The 19,299-nt window shown below is 47.4% G+C and overlaps 2 protein-coding genes across 3 annotated transcripts in view; one reads left to right on the top strand and one right to left on the bottom strand.

Moving 5' to 3' along the window:
* The window catches only part of CLUAP1 (clusterin associated protein 1), a 68,241-nt gene extending 48,978 nt beyond the window's left edge, over positions 1–19,263 (bottom strand). For both annotated transcript variants that reach the window (XM_080678070.1, XM_080678072.1), the window contains exons 1-2: positions 19,124–19,263; positions 17,536–17,596 (exon numbers count right to left, since the gene is read on the bottom strand). In XM_080678070.1, the coding sequence (XP_080534196.1) occupies positions 17,536–17,596; positions 19,124–19,174 (112 nt within the window). In that variant the 5' untranslated portion in view covers positions 19,175–19,263. The remainder of the gene's footprint in view (positions 1–17,535; positions 17,597–19,123) is intronic.
* LOC308254465 (uncharacterized protein C16orf90 homolog) lies at positions 12,057–13,731 on the top strand (the record flags this gene model as incomplete). The annotated part of the gene is made up of 3 exons (XM_080680569.1): positions 12,057–12,102; positions 12,835–13,188; positions 13,574–13,731. 3 exons carry the CDS (start codon positions 12,057–12,059, stop codon positions 13,729–13,731), a joined length of 558 nt encoding a protein of 185 aa, XP_080536695.1.
* Positions 19,264–19,299: the final 36 nt, after the last annotated feature.

The following is a 19,299-nucleotide window of genomic DNA, read 5'->3' as shown; positions in this document are numbered from 1 at the left end:
TCTGGTGAATATTAACAAAACAAAGAAAATGAAAGGATAATCCACCGTTTAGTGTTATGGGGTGACCCACAAGAGACGACCACCAGAGACAGAGATCAAAATTTATGAGCCTTGAGGAGAAACCAAGATGGCGGCATAGGTAAACACCTAAACTGCTGCCTCGCACAACAATTTCAAAACTACAACTAAAAGACAGAACGGACACCATCCAGAACCACAGGAAAGCTGGCTGAGTGAAAATTCTACAACTAGAAGGAAAGAGAAAAGCTCACAGAGAATTGGAGGTACGGCAAAGGGTCTTTGTGCGCGCAGAGAGGAAGGGCGGCTGAGAGCCTGGCGGACTTTCTCTGGCGGAAGGGGGAAGGAAGCCCCCGACCGCACTGAACCCCAGTTCTGACTGCACAGAACCCCAGTTCCGGGCGAGCCCCTGGGGACCCACGCTCTTACAGGGGGAGACTGGACTCTCGGGCGGAGACTCGGGAGCCAGGGAAGGCGGAGGACTGAAAGCGCACGCGCGCCAGTGCGCACAAAGGCTGCGGAGGTTGCCACAGGCTTTCCCTAGTGGAAGGGAGTCAGAGGCTCCTGAATGCACTGAGCCCCAGTTCTGACTGCAGTGAACCCCAGTTCCAGGCGAGCCCTTGGGGACCCACACTCTTGTGGGGGGAGTCTGGACTCTCGGGCGGAGACTCGGGAGCCGGGGAAGTCGGAGGACTGAAAGCGCGCGCCAGTGCGCACAAAGGCTGCGGAGGTTGCCACAGGCTTTCCCTAGTGGAAGGGAGTCAGAGGCTCCTGAATGCACTGAGCCCCAGTTCTGACTGCAGTGAACCCCAGTTCCAGGCGAGCCCCTGGGGACCCACGCTCTTGTGGGGGGAGTCTGGACTCTCGGGCAGAGAATCGGGAGCTGGGGAAGGCGGAGGACTGAAAGCGCGCACGCGCCAGTGCGCACAAAGGCTGCGGAGGTTGCCACAGGCTTTCCCTAGTGGAAGGGAGTCAGAGGCTCCTGAATGCACTGAGCCCCAGTACTGACTGCAGTGAACCCCAGTTCCAGGTGAGCCCCTGGGGACCCACGCTCTTGTGGGGGGAGTCTGGACTCTCGGGCGGAGATCGGGAGCCGGGAAGGCAGAGGTCTGAAGGCACGCACGTGCGCGCAAGGGCAAGGCTGACGGGAAGCCAAGACTGAGACTCCACCCCATCCAAGCTGAGCACAGAGGCTATTGCAATTAGGCAAGTCTAATCCTATAAGGCTGTCTCCAGCACCGAACTTCTCCCAGCATAGACACAGCTGATCCCTACAGCCAACTGGCCTGGAGGTCAATTCTTCCCAGTGATACCAACAACAATCAAGACTTAATTACAACAAGGCTGTACACACAGTCCACAAAGGGGTGCACCAAGAGTGTCCACCTCAGGTTAACTGGGGAGGCAGACCCACTGGGCCATATTGGAAACCTAGCACACAAATCTACCTTACCAACTCAGGGAAGCAGTGAAAATGCGGCGTCAAAGAATCAGATCACAAACAAAAGAAATGGAGGAAAACAAACGACTGGATATAGAATTCAAAACCACGGTTATAAGGCTTTTTAAGAATATCCTAGAAAAGGCCGATAAATATAACGAGACCCTCGAAGATATGAAAAAGGACCAACTAGAAATTAAACATACACTGACTGAAATAAAAAATATTATACAGAGACCCAACAACAGACAAGAGGAACACAAAAATCAAGTCAAAGAATTGAATTACAAAGAAGCAAAAAACACTCAACCGAAAAAGCAAAAAGCAAAAAAAAATATCCAAAAAGTTGAAGATAATGTAAGAAGACTCTGGGACAACTTCAAGCGTACCAACATCAGAATTATGGGGGTGCCAGAAGAAGAGAGAGAGCAAGATACTGAAAACCTATTTGAAGAAATAATGACCGAAAACTTCCCCCACCTGGTGAAAGAAATAGACTTACAAGTCCAGGAAGCACACAGAACCCCAAATAAAAGGAATCCAAAGAGGACCACACCAAGACACATCATAATTAAAATGCCAAGAGCAAAGGACAAAGAGAGAATATTAAAAACAGCAAGAGAAAAACAGTTAGTTACCTACAAGGGAGCACCCATACGACTGTCAGCTGACTTTTCAACAGAAACTATGCAGGCCAGACGGGAGTGGCAAGAAATTTTCAATGTGATGAATAGCAAGAACCTACAACCAAGATTACTCTACCCAGCAAAGCTATCATTCAGAATTGAAGGGCAGATAAAGAGTTTCACAGACAAGAAAAAGCTAAAGGAGTTCATCACCACCAAACCAGTATTATATGAAATGCTGAAAGGTATTCTTTAAGAAGAGGAAGAAGAAAAAAGTAAAGATAAAAATTATGAACAACAAATACATATCTATCAACAAGTGAACCTAAAAATCAAGTGAATTAAAAACCTGAGGGACAGAATAATCTGGTGAATATAATAGAATCAGGGGCATAAAAAGGGAGTGGACTGATAATTCTCAGGGGGAAAGGGGTATGGGGGGTTCATGAAGAGACTGGACAAAAATCATACACTTATGGATGAGGACAGTGGTGGGGAGGTAAGGGCAGAAGGTGGGGTGGGAAATGGGTGGAGGGGAGCTATGGGGGGAAAAAGGAGAAATAATTGTAATAATCTGAATAAAGATTTATTTAAAAAAAATTTATGAGCCTTTATTAAGCTGGCCAGCGACAACAGTTGCAGCACTTCACCGCGGTAAAGGCCGAACTGCAGTGCAGACCACAGGTGTTACAGCAAATTTATACTCGGAAACCACAAGAGGGAGTTAGGACAGTTACAATGACAACCCAAAGGTTACAAAAGCCATTTCAGCCGTTCCCAAGAAACTGAGGGCACAGGTGCAACGCCTGGGCACGCTTGGCTGGAGCGTGAACCACCACCTCCCTCCAAACTGTGACCTACTCCACCTCCCTCTGTCTTAAGGCATCCTGCCTCCAGGCAACGGAGGGGCTGTGCAATGTTTGCGGCCCAGAACATTTAGAAGAAAATATTCACAAACCATCTGATGAAAAGTTTTATGAAGAATACCTAACAAACTCTCAAAACTCAATCCAATTAGAAAGTGGACAAAAAATGTAAACAGATACTTCAAAGAAGATGATATATGGCAAATAATAAGCAAAGCAAAAGATGCTCAAGGTTATTAGTCCTTAGGAAAACTCATTAAACCACAATAACATATCACTAGATAGTTATTTGTATGGCTAAAATAACAAATAAACAACAAAAAGCCTGACAGTGGGAACAGCTCAAGGGGATGTGTACCAACTTGAACTTTTGTACATTATTGCCTCCACCATTTTACATTCCCACTAATAGTGTAGGAGGATTCCAGTTTCTCCACATCCTCATTAACATTTCTCAAATTCTTTAAATTTAATTATATCCATCTTATGGGTAAGAAGTAGTTATCACATTGTTTTAAATTGTATTTCCCGAATGACTAATTTTGTTGAGCATCTTTTCTTGTGCTTGTTGACAGTTTGTGTATCTTCTTTGGAGAAATATCTATTCAACTTCATCATTTTTAAATTGGGTTGTCGTTTTGTTGTTGAATTATAAGACTTCTTTATATATTCCGCATACTACACACTTATCAGATATATGATTTGCAAATGTTTTATCACATTCTATAAGCTTTTACTTATTGAGAGTGCCCTTTGCAGCAGCAAAATTTTAAATGTTTAGGAAGTCAAATTTATGTTTTCTTTTACTTGTAGTTTTGTCATATCTAACAATTCATTGCCAAAACCAAACTCATGAAGATTTACTCTTATGTTTTCTTCTAAGAGTTTTATAGTTTTTGCTCTTACATTTAGGTCTTTGATGCATTTTTTTTCAATATAAGAAACCACTTTTATTTTTCACTAATATGACTGTCAAAAATATCTTTTGAAATTGACAACTCTACTTTTTTTTTAATATATTTTATTGATTTTTTACAGAGAGGAAGGGAGAGGGATAGAGAGCCAGAAACATCGATGAGAGAGAAACATCGATCAGCTGCCTCCTGCACACCTCCCACTGGGGATGTGCCCGCAACCAATGCACGTGCCCTTGACCGGAATCGAACCCGGGACCCCTCAGTCCGCAGGCCGACGCTCTATCCACTGAGCCAAACCGGTTTTGGCGACAATTCTGCTTTTATTTATTTTTTAATTAACTAAATCTTTATTGTTCAGATTATTACAATTGTTTCTCCTTTTCCCCCCCATAGCTCCCCTCCACCCGGTTCCCACCCCACCCTCTGCCCTTACCTCCCCCCCCCCCCCACTGTCCTCATCCATAGGTGTACTCTTTTTGTCCAGTCTCTTCCCCCACCCCCCACACCCCTTTCCCCCAAGAATTGTCAGTCCACTCCCTTTCTATGCCCCTGATTCTATTATATTCACCTGTTTATTCTGTTCTTCAGATTTTTTATTTACTTGATTTTTAGTTCCACTTGTTGATAGACATGTATTTGTTGTTCATAATTTTTATCTTTACCTTTTTCTTCTTCTTCCTCTTCTTGAAGAATACCTTTCAGGATTTCATATAATACTGGTTTGGTGGTGATGAACTCCTTTAGCTTTTTCTTATCTGTGAAGCTCTTTATCTGCCCTTCAATTCTGAATGATAGCTTTGCTGGGTAGAGTAATCTTGGTTGTAGGTTCTTGCTGTTCATCACATTGAAAATTTCTTGCCACTCCCGTCTGGCCTGCATAGTTTCTGATGAGAAATCAGCTGACAATCGTATGGGTGCTCCCTTGTAGGTAATTAACTGTTTTTCTCTTGCTGCTTTTAATATGCTCTCTTTGTCTTTTGCTCTTGGCATTTTAATTATGATGTGTCTTGGTGTGGTCCTCTTTGGGTTCCTTTTGTTTGGGTTCTGTGCGCTTCCTGGACTTGTAAGTCTATTTCTTTCACCAGGTGGGGGAAGTTTTCGGTCATTATTTCTTCAAATAGGTTTTCAGTATCTTGCTCTCTCTCTTCTTCTGGCACCCCCATAATTCGGATGTTGGTACGCTTGAGGTTGTCCCAGAGGCTCCTTACACTATCTTCAAGTTTTTGGATTCTTTTTTGCTTTTTGCTTTTTCGGTTGAGTGTTTTTTGCTTCTTTGTATTTCAAATCTTTGACTTGATTCTTGCAGTCCTCTAGTCTGCTGTTAGGTCTCTGTATAATATTTTTTATTTGAGTCAGTGTATGTTTAATTTCTAGTTGGTCCTTTTTCATATCCTCGAGGGTCTCGCTAAATTTATCGGCCTTTTCTAGGAAATTCTTGAAAAACCTTTTAACCGTAGTTTTGAACTCTATATCCAGTCGTTTGCTTTCCTCCATTTCTTTCGTTTGTGATCTGTTTCTTTATCTCCACATTTTCACTGCTTCCCTGAGTTGGTAGAGTAGCTTTGTGTGGTAGGTCTCCTATAGGGCCCAGTGGCGCAGCCTCCCCAGTTACCTGAGGTGGACACACTTGGTGCACCCCTTTGTGGACTGTGTGTACAGCCTTGTTGTAGTTAAGTCTTGATTGTTGTTGGTGTCACTGGGAGTAATTGACCTCCAGGCCAATTGGCTGTGAGGATCAGCAGTGTCTATGCTGGGAGAACTTCTGTGCTGGAGACACCTTTATGAGACAAGACTTGCAAAATTGTAAAAGCCTCTGTGCTCAGCTTGGATGGGGCGGAGTCTCAGGGCGGAGCAGACAGCCTTGGCTTCCCATCAGCCCTGCCCTATGAGGCCCCTGTGTCTCAGTGTCCCTTGGTAATCACTGCAGTTACCTCTGAGAGAAAGCCGCCCTCAAGTTTTGCCCACTGCCAGACAGTCCAGTTTCTCGCCGAATGAGTCTGGGTTCCCAGAAACTCGCCCAGAATTGGAGTTCAGCGCAGTTGGGAGCTTACGTCTCCCTCCTGCTTTAGAAAGCCAGCCGCGCACTCAGCCGCCCATGCATTCAGCAGTCAGTCCTCTCTAGGCGCGCGCGCCTGCAGATCTCTGCCTTCCACAGCTCCCGAGTCTCAGTGTGCTTTCTCTTTTCCTGACAGTCCAGATCCCCCCTGAATGAATCTGGTTTCCCAGAGTCTCGCCCAGGACTGGAGTTCAGCACAGTTGGGAGTTTCCGTCTTCCTCCCACTTTAGAAAGCCAGCCGTGCACTCAGCCGCCCGTGCACTCAGCCGCCCGTCCTCTCCGCGCACGTGTCTCCGTACTCAACCTTTTTCAGCTCCTCTGAGTCTCAATGTGCTTTCCTCTTTCCTTCTAGTTGCAGGATTTCTACTCAGCCAGCTTTCCTGTGGTTCTGGATGGTGTCCGTTCTGTCTTTTAGTTGTAGTTTTGAAATTGTTGTGCGAGGCAGCAGTTTAGGTGTTTACCTATGCCACCATCTTCGTTTCTCTCTGCTTTGATGCATTTTGAGTTAATTTTTGTATTCTGGTGTGAGATAGGGCTCTTGCATGTGGCTATCCAGGTGCCCCAGTATCATTTGTTAAAGAAATTCTTTACCCCTTTGAATAGTCTTGGCACTCTTGTTGAAAATCAATTCACCATAGATATATGGCTTTATTTCTGGTCTCTCTAATCTGTTCCATTGGTTGTGATGTCTATCCTTATGCTGGTTCCATACTATTTTGGTTAAATGTAAATTCTTCTTTTTAAAAATTGTTTTGGTTATTTGGGCTCCCTTATATTCCAAATGAATTTTAGAATCTGCTTTCCTGTTTCTGCATAAAAGCCATTGGGATTTTCAAAGTATCTGTAGATCACTTTAGGGAGTACTGCTGTCTTAACAATATTAAGCCTTCAACTCATGAACAGGAATGTTTTTCCATTTTCTAAGTCTTTATTTTTTTTTAGCAATGTTTTATAGTTTTCAGTGTTATCTTGCAATTCCTTGGTGAAATTTATTCGTTTTATTCTTTTTGTTCTTTTGCCAGTGTATAGAAATACAATTTCTGTGTTTATCTTCTATCTAGCAACTTTGCTGAACGTTATTAACTCTAGTAGTTTCACTGTCTCTAATAATTTTGAGTGTGGACTAATTTTTCTCTATACACTAGTAAAATCATGTTATCTGTGAATTGATAGAATTGAAAGTTTAACATTAATTTTGCAGTTACAGTTGACATTCAATATTATTTATTTCAGGTGTATAACATAATGATTAGTCATTTATATAACTTATAAGTGATCCCCCCAATAAGTCTAGTACCCACCTGACACCACAAATAGATATTACAATATTATTGACTATACTCCCTAGGCTTATGTTACATCTCCATGTCTTTTTAAAAACTGATGAGAGGGTCAGAGAGAGAAAGAGAGAAACACCTATTTGTTGTTCCACTTATTTATGCATTCATTGGTTGATTCTTGTATGTGCCCTGACCAGGGATCAAACCTGCAACCTTGGTGTATTGGGATGACAATCTAGCCAGCTGAGCCACCCATCCAGGGCTCCCATGACTATTTTGTAACTGCCAATTTGTACATAAGCCTTTCGCTTTTTTTTTTTTTTACCATGTCCCCCAACTCCCCATCTGGCTACTATCAGTTTGTTCTCTGTATCTATGAGTTTCTGTTTTATTAGTTCATTTCTTTTGTTTTTTAGGTTCCACATATAAGTGAAATCACATGGCATTTGTCTTTCTCTGTCTGACTTATTTCACTTAGCATAACACCCTCTGAGTCCATCCATGTTTTCATAAATGGTAAGATTTCATTCTTCTTATGACTGAGTAATATTCCCCTATATATACCACATCTTTATCCAGTCGTCTATCACTGGACAGTTAGGTTGCTTCCATATCTTGGCTATTGTGAATAATGCTGCAATGAACATAGGATGCATATATCATTTCAAATTAGTATTTTGGATGTCTTTGGATAAATACCCAGAAGTGAAATTGCTGGGTTATATGATAGTTCTATTTTTAATTTTTGACAACTTCATACTATTTCCATAGTGGCTGCACCAATTTGTAATGCCCACAGTGCGTAAAGATCCCCTTTCCCCAAATCTTCGCCAACACTTGTTGATTTATTAATAATAGCCATTTTGACAATTGTGAGGTGACATCCCATTGTAGTTTAAATTTGTATTTCCCTTATGATTAGTGACATTGAGCATCTTTTCTTATATCTTACTAGAGGCCCAGTGCACAGAATTCATGCACTCAAGGGTTGGGGGTGTCCCTCAGCTGGGATTGCAAAAGGGTGCAGGTCAGGCCAAGGGATCCCACCGGTGCACAATCCGGGCTGGGGAGGGACACAGGAGGTTGGCCAGCTGGGAAGGGACCACAGGAAGGCTCCAGGGTGTGTCTAGCCCATCTCACTCAGTCTGGATCAGTCGGACTCCAGCAGCAAGCTAACCTACCAGTCAGAGTTTCTGCCCCCTGGTGATCAGTGCACATCATAGTGACTGGTCAACAAGTCAACTGTCTGCCCCCTGGTGGTCAGTGCACATCATAACAAGCAGTTGAGTGGCCTTAGCATATTATTAGCATATTACACTTTGATTGGTTGAACAGAAAACTGGATGACCGGACACTTAGCATATTAGGCTTTTTTTAAAAAATATATATTTTATTGATATTTTACAGAGAGGAAGGGAGAGGGATAGAGAGCTAGAAACATCGATGAGAGAGAAACATCGACCAGCTGCCTCCTGCACACCTCCCACTGGGGATGTGCCCACAACCAAGGTACATGCCCTTGACCGGAATTGAACCCAGGACCCTTCAGTCCGCAGGCCGACGCTCTATCCACTGAGCCAAACCAGTTTCGGCTATTAGGCTTTTATTATATAGGATTGGCCATGTGTATGTCCTTTTTGGAGAAATGCCTATTCAGGCATGTTTAAATCTTTTCCTCTGCCCATTTTTAAATCTTTTTGGTGCAAAATTGTATGAGTTCCTTATATCTGGATATTAACCCCTTATTGATGTATCATTGGTGAATATCATCTCCCACTCAGTAGGTTGTCTTTTTGTTGATGGTTTCCTTTGCTGCACAAAAACTTTTTAGTTTGATATAGACCCATTTATTTTTTGTTGGATTGTTTCCCTTGCCCAATTGAGACATATCCAGAAAATTTTTGCTAAGAGTGGTGTCAGAGTTTACTGCCTGTTTTCTTCTAGGAGTTTTATGGTTTCAAGTCTTACACTTAAGCCTTTAATCCATTTTGAATTTATTCTTGTATATAGTGTAAGAAAGTGGTCTAGGTGTATTTTTTTTTAACCTATCCAGTTTCCCCAACACCATTTATTGAAGAGATATTCTTTACCCCATTGTATATTTTTGCATTCTTTGTCATAGATTAATTGACCATATAGATGTGGGTTTATTTCTGGGCTCTCTATTCTGATCTGTCTGTTTTTATGCCAGTACAATGTTGTTTTGATTGCTATAGTCTTGTAGTATAGTTTGAGATCAAGTAGCACAGGACCTCCTCCAACTTGTGTTTTTTTTTTTTTTCTTTTACAAGCAAAAGTTTATTTAGAAGGTCACAGAGGTAGAAAAAGTGAGCCAATTGGGCTGCATGGGCTCAGGAAACAAGTTATAGAGTCAAAAGGGGGGGCTTTATAGCTTAGAAGAAAGGCAAAGGTAACATGCCTGGGGAAATAAGTAGGGGGGAAAGTATGGGAGTGCTCCAGAGAAAGAGCACAGCCCAACTTTGTCATTTAGGTTGCTTTGGCAATTTGGGGTCTTTTGTGGTTCCACATAAAGTTTAGGATTGTCTAGTTCTATGAGAAATGCCCTCAGTGTTTTGATAGGGACTGCTTTGAAAGTATAGATTGATTTGGGAAATAAGGACATTTTAACTATGTTAAATTCTTCCTATCCATATATATACTTCCATTTATTTGTATCTTCTTCAAGGTCTTGTAATTTTTCAAGTACAGCTTTTTTACCTCATGGGTTAAATATATTCCTAAGTATTTTATGGGTTTTTTTTTATGCAATTGTAAATGGTATTGTTTCCTTAATTTCTCTAATAGTTCATTATCCTATATAATAAAAGAGTAATATGCAAATTAACCATCACTCCACTACAACCACCAGCCACGCCCACCAGCCAATCAGGAGCAAATATGCAAATAAACCCAACCAAGATGGCTACGGCCACAGAGAGCAGGAGGGAGGCTTGGGTTTCCCTGGCAATGGAGGAAGCCAAGCTTTCCGCCTGCCCTTGCTGGCCTAGGCCTCCACTCAAGGCTACAAAGTTTCAATGATAGAAGATACATAAATCCAAACAGAAATGGCGGCAGCCACAGAGCTGGAAAGAGCAGGAGGCTAGGGTTGCCCCTGGTGATGGAGGAAGCCAAGCTTTCCACACACCCTGGCCGGCCCAGGCCTCCGCTTAAGGCTACAAAGTTTCAATGATAGAAGATACATAAATCCCCCAAAAAATGGCTGCCGCCATGGAGCAAGCAGAAGGTTTGGCTCCGCTCCAGGCTATAAAGTTTCAATTGTAGAAGATAAACCCCAGATCCCAGGGCCTCTGCTTGGGTCGCCAGGGGGCGTGGCCGGCCTGCAAACCACCACAGGCCCCTCGCCCAGGCCACCTCACGCCCCAAGGGAACCCCCACCCTGATCCGGGGACACCCTTCAGGGCAAACCAGCTGGCGCCCACCCATGCACCAGGCCTCTATCCTATCTAATAAAAGAGTAATATGCAGATTGACCATCACTCCAACACACAAGATGGCTGCCTCCATGTGGTCAAAGATCCTGCCCCCATGTGGACACAAGATGACCACCACAAGATGGCCAGCAAGGGAGGGCAGTTGGGAGGGAACAGGCCTGCAAGAGAGGGCAGTTGTGGGCGATCAGGCCTGCAAGGGAGGGCAGTTAGGGGTGACCAAGCTGGCAGAGGAGGGAAGTTGGGGGCAACCAGGCCTGCAGGGAAAGGCAGTTGGGGGGACCCAGGCCTGCAGGGGAGAGCAGTTAGGGGTGACCAGGCCTGCAGGGGAGGGCAGTTAGGGGTGACCAGGCCTGCAGGGGAGGGCAGTTAGGGGTGACCAAGCTGGCAGGGGAGCAGTTAGGCATCAATCAGGCTGGCAAGAGAGTGGTTAGGGGGTGATCAGGCTGGCAGGCAGAAGCGGTTATGGGCAATCAGGAAGGCAGGCAGGTGAGCAGTTGGGAGCCAGCAGTCCTGGATTGTGAGAGGGGTCCCAGATTGGAGAGGGTGCAGGCTGGGCTGAGGGACACCCCCCTCGCCTGTGCACAAATTTCATGCACTGGGCCTCTAGTTAGTATATAAAAATGCAACTGATTTCTGAATATTAATTTTGTATCCTGCTATTTTATTGAATTTATTTACTATTTCTAATACCGTTTCTCTATATATGTAGTCCAAGTCATCTGAAAATAATGAAAGTTTTTCTTTTTCCTTACCAATTTGGATGCCTTTTGTTTGAAAGTTTAACTTTTTAAGAAATTATTTCCCAAAGTGGTGGTGCCATTTAACATTCCCACTAGTAGTATATAAGAGCTATAGTTCCTCTACAGTATTTCTTCACACTTCGTATGAGCCACACAATACCCTTACTTTGCTTATGGGAAAATGGACAGTTAAAAAAGTTGTGACTAAAAAAAAAACACCAAACAAACAAACAAACTTGTGACTTATCCACTCAGAACCACCTTATCAGCATGCTCAAAGCACTGACCCAGGTTTCACTAAGTCTGTACCCCTAAACCTCATTTCCGAACCACAGATGAGGAAACTGAGATTCCCATGAGGTCACCTCTGGAAGTGACTCCTCAGCCTGCAAGAACTGAGTCTGTTTTGTAAGGCCTGTCCAAGCCAGAGGGACCAGGGACCTCCTCTCGGGTTCTGCCCCCTTCCCTTGCTCTCCTCCTACCCTGTCTCTGTCCAGGGCATAATCCTACCTCTAACTCAGGGGGCCCAGGAAGGCTTCCCTGTGACATCACACAGCCCGTTGCTAAGGGAAACCTGCAGACCCACCCCCTAGGCAGGGGAGAGCAGAGCCCTGCTGCACAGAAGGCTGGGCCACTCCTCCCCCACCAAACTGGCCCTCAATGGAAGCCTTGGTCTGTGCGTTCTCTGAGCTGCACATAAGAGAAGGTGCGGGGCTATGGGAAAGAATGGCAGGAAGAGAGATGTCCTACTGTTCTGACATGGGCCCAAAGCCACTAGGGACATGTATACTTGGGAGAGAGGAATGGCCCCTGGTCCAGGACGTGTGACCTGGACTGTGTGATTCTGAACCCACTGTGAAATATCTATACTGGTACCAGAGTGATCTAGGGTAGGGGTTAAAAAATGGGTAGCAGAAGGCCCTAGCTAGTGTGGTCAGTGGTTAGAGCGTAGGCCCATTCACTGAAGGGTCATGGGTTCAATTTCTGGTCAAGGGTACGTACCTAGGTTGCAAGTTCAAACGCCGGCCCAGTTGGGTCGCCTGTAGGAGGCAATCAATGTGTCTCGTTTACATCTCTCTCTCTCTTTCCCTCTTCCCTCCCCTCTCCTCCCATCCTTCTACTCTCTCTAAAAATCCATGGAAAAAAAATATCCTCAGGTGAGGATTAACAAAAAAAAGGGGGAAGGTGGCAGGAGGGCTTGAAGTCCTGAAAGAGAATTTGGTGCCAAGGCTAAGGCTTCTCAGACCTCCCTGTTGGCTGGGAGAGGAAAGAGGATTAATACGTTGGGTGAGGGGAGGCTGGAGGCAAGGATTTAGTCCATTTGACAGGTAAGCTGAGGTTTGGCAGGCTGACATGGAGCCCATCACATGAGCATGTGATGTGTTGTTCTCCCATCATGGCTGCTGTGGCCACCACCCTTCTGCTTTCCCCTCCACAGATTCCGTGAGCTGGGCCCAAGGACTCCCCAGTCACCCCGACACACCATCCAACATCTACGAAGGAGGGCTGGGGGCCCAGCAGCAGCAGTGTCCCAGTGCCCAGGGAAGCAAGCCCAAGAACTTCCGGCTGCGCCACCTCCGGGGCCTGGCACTCTATCTACCAGGCCACATGCAGCCTGCTGGCCAGTGTGAGAGTCACTGGCTGGGCCGGCTCATGGCTGGGAGCTGCCTCCCATGGCCTGAGGGCATGGCCTGGCCCCTGGACCTGCCACAGGGTACTCTGAACCCAGGTAACAGCCACCGTTCAGCCCTTCTGGAAGCTCAACTGCCCAGGGACAGCCTGGGAAATACAGGTGAGCACCTGTCTAGGTGATGCAGGAGGGAGACCCTTCCAGGGAAGGGGTGGGTTGGAGACTTAGATGGATGCAGATGGGCCCTTCTCCACTCCCAAGCCTCAGGGTTTCTGTCCCCCCTCTGCAACTGACAAGCTCCCCCACTTCTGGTTGGGCTTCAGTTTCCCCATTAGTGAAATGAAGGGTTTGGGTTAGATGAAGAACTTAAACCATGTTGCCCCTTCCTCCTCCCTCCCTCATGGATTATCTTTAAAGAGACCCCCCGCCCCTTTCCACTCCTGTTTTAAAGGATGTCAGGTTCTGGAGGGAGGCATCATAGGATAAGATAGGCTGGCAGCCTCCCCTGGGGCCCTCCAAGTAACTCCTCCCTCCCCCCTTTCCTCAGCATCCAGTTCCAGCATGGATCCTGCCAAGGGTGCCCCCTCCCAGCCTGGTACCCATGAAGGCTTGGGGTTCAGGCCCAAGAGATCCTGGGAGGCCTCAGAGGAGTCCACCTGTCCATTGTGCAAGAGAATCTGCTCTGGGGCTCTGAAGAGGCTGTAGGGATCCGAGTGCTGTTTTTCACAGCTTCAGGACAGGAAGGGAAAGATGATCCAGGAGGTGGCAGGTCCGGAGAGGAAGGGCTCAGCCCCACGAGTAGCCCCTCCAGATGGAGACACCAGCAGATGCCCAGCACCAGTGCCTGGGCCAGCCTTGGGAAAACTCAAGGGGAGGGAGGAGGAGGTCCTGAGGGAGGGACAGAAAAAAAAATAGAAGCCTGGGCATGCCCTTTCAGCCTGCTCCAACTCAAGTAAACCACTTGTACCTGGGAGGCTGGGCTGAGTGGAGAGTGGGGCTCCCAAAGAGGCTGGGGAGCCTGCTGGTCTAATTTCAATAAAAACCAAAGGCCACATGCACCTTCGTCCCTCCATCTATCATCAGGCCAGTTCAGTTAGAGAAACGGACCCTTGGCACCTGTGTTTCTGAGAGCAAGTTTCCATGTTCTTGCCCTATTGCTATTTGGGACCAGATCATTCTTTGTAGTGGGGGCCATCAGATGGGTTGTAGGATGTTTAGCAGGTCAGCAGCCTCTACCCACTAGATTCAGCTAGCTCCCTCCTCCAAACTGTGACAACCAAGTTTCTCCAGATAGTGTCCAATATCCCCTGGGGGTAGAATCACTCCTGGTCTATGTCGATAGGCCTCAGCCCTGTGGGGACAGGATGGGAAAACCAAGGTTGGCCTCAGTGACCCTCACTGTCGGGCTGACTTCCAGTCCTGGCAGCCCAGGTTGGAAGCCCCTTTTGGGGGCTCCTGCCATACCCACGTGATAGTGTCTATGATTCTGGAGACCAGGAGAGCTTGGTTCCTTCCAGACTGCCCCCAGGGTTCAGATCTGAGTCCAGTCTGTGGTGGCCTCCACTGGGCCACATCCCGATGGTCTGGCCCTGTGTATTACTTCCTATCATGACTTGGCATTGGCTCTGGGTCTTGCTTTACCAATAGATGTGGTAGAAGTAACTTGGCATCACTTCTGGCATGAAGGAAGCCTAGTAGCTTCTAGTGTGTGTGTGTCAGGGGATCAGTATCCACATAAAGAGCCCCCACACGGTGGGAAACCAACCCACACCAGGGGAGGCCGCCACTGACCTCTGAACCACCTTGGGAGTGGATCCTTCAGCCCGCTGAGCCACCCTTGCTGAAGCGTGGAGGGCAGACAAATCACAGCCTAGTCTGTCCCCCAGGGAAGGACATCTGCTGCAGCTGAGTTGGTCTCCAAATCATTCTTCCTTAAACCTCCCAAACCTTTTTTGAAAAGCACTCCTAAGAGGCTGACAAGTGGAAAAGCCATGGCCATGGCATGCTGGGGACAGGGAACTGATGTAAAGGAGCACCCAGGACCTCAAACAAGCAGACATTTGTGGAAATGCACACTGACCAACCTGGGGCATCCTCACCCCATTTCCTGAATGGCCAGTGGGTTTGGAACTGGGCCACCAGGAGCCAGTCTCAGCTCTTGGGAGCCTATCCTTGAAGCCTGATGGGTTGGAAGGGCACAGTTACCTTTAGGGCAGTGGTCTCCAGAACCCCTGCCCCTACCCACCCTTGCAAGTTAATACTTGGCCACATGACTAACCAAGGGCCCCAAGGAGTCACCCCTCAATCCTGAAGCAGATCCATTAAACAAGGTGTATCTGCCTCAATTAGCAAGGGTGTAACTCACAGCACTAGGATGCTGCTAGGACTCGGAGACCAGGCCAGTTCACTGACCTTGAAACATTCAATGCCTCCAGCCTCCATACAACCATGGGCTCCCTGACACCCAGCTCTGCAGGTGCCTCAGGCCCTGTTCTGGGGAGGGCTGTCTGGGTGATGCGCCACCGTCAAGGGAGCAGTACACGCACAGATTTTAGAGGGGCCGTTCAAGAGCTGCGTGGCTCCTGGGTAACTGCCAGCCCCGGAACCAGTTTTCATCTGTCTAATGGGGTGACTAGCATGACTCCATACCCCAGGGTGGCCAGAAACTCCAAGGAGAGGTTGCTGGGAGCACATGGTTCCAGACTTGGCCAACCGCAGGCTCCCATGATGAGGTGCCCTGGACCAAAGGTCCCAGTCCCCCCCAGGCTCCTGTGGCAAGGTGCACTGGCCCAGGGTTCCTATCTGACCACTGCATTGTGTCACCTATCGAGCCTTCTCTATGCCAGGATAGTGACCCCCAGAGGACCATGCCCCAGCTCAAGGCCTAAGGTTGGCCAAGGAGACTCCTAAACAAATGGGAGCAGTTGTTTGAGGATCTTCTGAGTTTAAAGAAAGAACCCAGTTGTGCTTTGCAACTCTAGACCCTCTTCCCCAGGACTGCATTATTTGGCAGAATAAATGACACAAAACAATCGGTCCTTTTACCTGGAAGCCATCCTTGGGACTTGACAGCAACCAACAAGCAGCTCCTGGGCCATCTAAAACCACTGTCCCAGCAAGGGGGCAAATCCCCCCAGGAATGGCCCAAAGTGCAAGACAGGATGTGACCAATTAAAGTCTATTTATTTGTTTGTAATCAGACAGAACACTACAATCTGTTCAACACTGGGCTAGACACTGCCGTGATTAGGGGCAAGGAGGAAGGGGCAGGGCAAGGCCTCACCTCAATATGGAAGTCCAAGGCAGAACCTTCTGGAAGACTCTTCCCTTACCCCGTGGGGCAGAAATAAAAACCACATGATAACCGTTGATTCAGATTAGCGAGGACACTGAGCTGGGCTTCAGCTCAAAGTCAATGTCAGCACAGAGTGGGGACCAGTCAGTGAGAGTATGAAGTGGCCGAGGAAGGAGAAGTGGTTTTCCTGCGCAGGCTCGCCTTCATCTCAAGAAACCCCTTCCCTGCACCACAAGGCCAGAGGAGCCCCTGGGCTGGGAGTTCTGAGGGAGGGAAGGATGCCAATTTGAGGCCCATTTGCTTGGTTGTTCCACCTTCTCCTCCCACTCAGACTGGTGCACTGTGGCGACGGCTCCGGGACACTGCAGCAATGCTGGGCATGACTCTGCCAACCCCTTTTACTCTGGAGGGCAGGGAGCAAGCAGCTTTGGGGGATAGGGTGGAGGGAACGCCAGAAGCAAGTGATGTCCACATGCATGCTTCCTGGCACTGACACAGCCTCTTCTGTCTCTGTTCCCAGAGGCTGTGGACCACAAGGCAAGCAACTGCTCCCAGTCTCAAAAGCCAGGTCCTACTTGATCAAATACCACATTCAGTTCTTCTTGTCTGCATCTGGTCAGGCCTCAGAACTGCATCTCTTGGAACTGGGGGGCCGGAGGGGAGGGCCCTTGGGACCCTCACCAGCACCTGTCCTCAGCCCGGCTCCCTGCGGCAATTCAACTGAATGGCACATCCAGCATGTGATAGGTAGTTCCTCGCTCTCTGACATAGCAGGACTGCCAACAGAGGAGTGGGAAACCTTCCCATTATCTGACCACCATGCCAGGGAACCAAGCCCCAGAGCTCTGTGCTTGGGTGAAAAGGCTCCCACCACTCGCCAGCCCCACCTGGGGAGGTAGGGGCTGCTCCTGCCCCCCAGGCTTCTGAGGGCTGGTTCTTTACAAGGGTTTGGCGTTCCCTTTATTTCACCCGTTCATTGTTCTGAGGCTCCTATGTCTTTAGGGCCAAGTCTATCCATAACACTTGGGCTCCTCCCTCCGAGGAGTTAATTCCAGCTTTGGAGGAAGGATTTGGATGGAACAGGCAGTACAGGGGAAGAGGCCAGTGAGGACGTGCAGGGAAGGAAGCCCTCTCCTGCCTCCATACTCCCAGGGCAGCAGAAGCAACTGGCCACAAAGAACACTGTGGCCAGCCTATGAGGCTGGTGCACTCACATGGGGGCCAGACCAAGGCAAGGGCAGAGGTTTCCAGAGCATGAAGGAGGGCTGGAAGAGCCTGCAGGAAAGAGAAGAGGGAAGCAGGGGTGAAGGTCTCCACAGAAACACTCTGCCCACACTATGTCCGGCCTAGGAACCCACTGCTGGCCCTGGGTGCTCCCGAAGGGTGAACCCTTCTCTAGGCTCAGAGTCCCTTTTAGTGATATCTGGGTTCCTCAGTCCCAGCACAAATCAAGGCACTGGGCATGCCAGCCCAGGTGGCCATGGAGGGCGCTGTGTGAGCTTGGCTCAAATCAACAATCTGCTCTAGGCCGTAGCCTTGCATTAGCGGATGAGCCCTGGGGTCCCCATGACCCTTTCCAGCTCTGGTGTTCTGTGAGATCTGAGAGAGACTGGCTGGCTCCCCATAGTACTCATGGTGTTCAGAAGTGGCCATGTCTATATCTTTATGTCTGTATAGGTCTATATGCATACAAATATGTTTGAAAAGAGGTTTACCAAAATATTACTGGTTTTCACTCAGTTCTGAGGTTTTACTTTTTTCTTCACTTTTCTATATGGTTTGAGTTTTAAAGTAATGACCATGTAACATGTTTATAATCCTAATAAAAATAAAGCTATTATTTTGAAAGAAAGAAGAAAAAAAAAAAGAAGTGGACATGTCTGAATAGAGCCCTCATCTATAAGGTGCCCACCTCAGGGAACTTCATTGTGAGCTGATGCCACTGGTGTTAAAGCTGACATCAGCTCCAGACACCCCTTGGAAAGGTAATAAGTGGCTATGGATGGCGGGTGGGGGCAGAGAAAGGGCTTGATCTTTTGGTACTTTTTCCATTTCTGTGAATGCATTATTTTTTTTAAAAGTCGTTCAAGGGAGCCGAAACCGGTTTGGCTCAGTGGAAAAGAGCGTCGGCCTGCGGACTGAAGGGTCCCGGGTTCGATTCCGGTCAAGGGCATGTACCTTGGTTGCAGGCACATCTCCAGGGGGAGGTGTGCAGGAGGCAGCTGATCGATGTTTCTCTCTCATCGATGTTTCTAGCTCTCTATCCCTCTCCCTTCCTTTCTGTAAAATATCAATAAAATATATTTAAAAAAAAAAAAAAAGTCGTTCAAGGGAAAAGATGAAGTTCTGGGAAAGGGCTCAGGACTCTGCTTTCCTCCTTCAAATTTCTTTTATTTATATATAAAATATATAATATTTTATTTATATATAAAATATATATTTTATTGATTTCAGAGAGGACAGGCGAGGGAGAGAGAAACATCAATGATTAGAGAGAACCACTGATTGGCTGCCTCCTACCGGGGATAGAGCTCACAACCCAGGCATGTGCCCTTGACCGGGAATCGAACCTGGGACTCTTCAGTCCGCAGGCTGACGTTCTATCCACTGAGCCAAACTGGCTAGGGCAGTCCTCCTTCAAATTTCTGAGAGTTGCTCAGGTACTACCTCAGCCCTCAGTGCAGCAGGTGCCTATCCAGAGCCTTCTGTTTTTATTGTCGGAAGCGCCAGGCCCTCCATTTCTCAAGACCATCATCCCAGTCAGTTCTGATCCCCTTTTCCCCACCACCTGTTCTGGCATACCTGTTGGAGACCGGGCATACCTGCCCCACAACGCTCTGCTCCCGAGCCCATGTAGCACCAGGCCTGCGGCTGGGGCAGGTGATGGGCCAGCTCCTCTGCAGAACACAGTTGAGGTCAAATGGCCAGGAAGGTGGGCTCCGCAGGGCGCCAAGGGGTGGGACCTGTTGGAGACTGCC

Source organism: Plecotus auritus (assembly GCF_963455305.1).
Source record: "Plecotus auritus genome assembly, chromosome: 7".
In the NCBI taxonomy this organism is placed as follows: Eukaryota; Metazoa; Chordata; class Mammalia; order Chiroptera; family Vespertilionidae; genus Plecotus; species Plecotus auritus.
The sequence above is the reverse complement of the archived record's forward strand: the minus strand, read 5'-3'. Positions and strand labels throughout refer to the sequence as shown.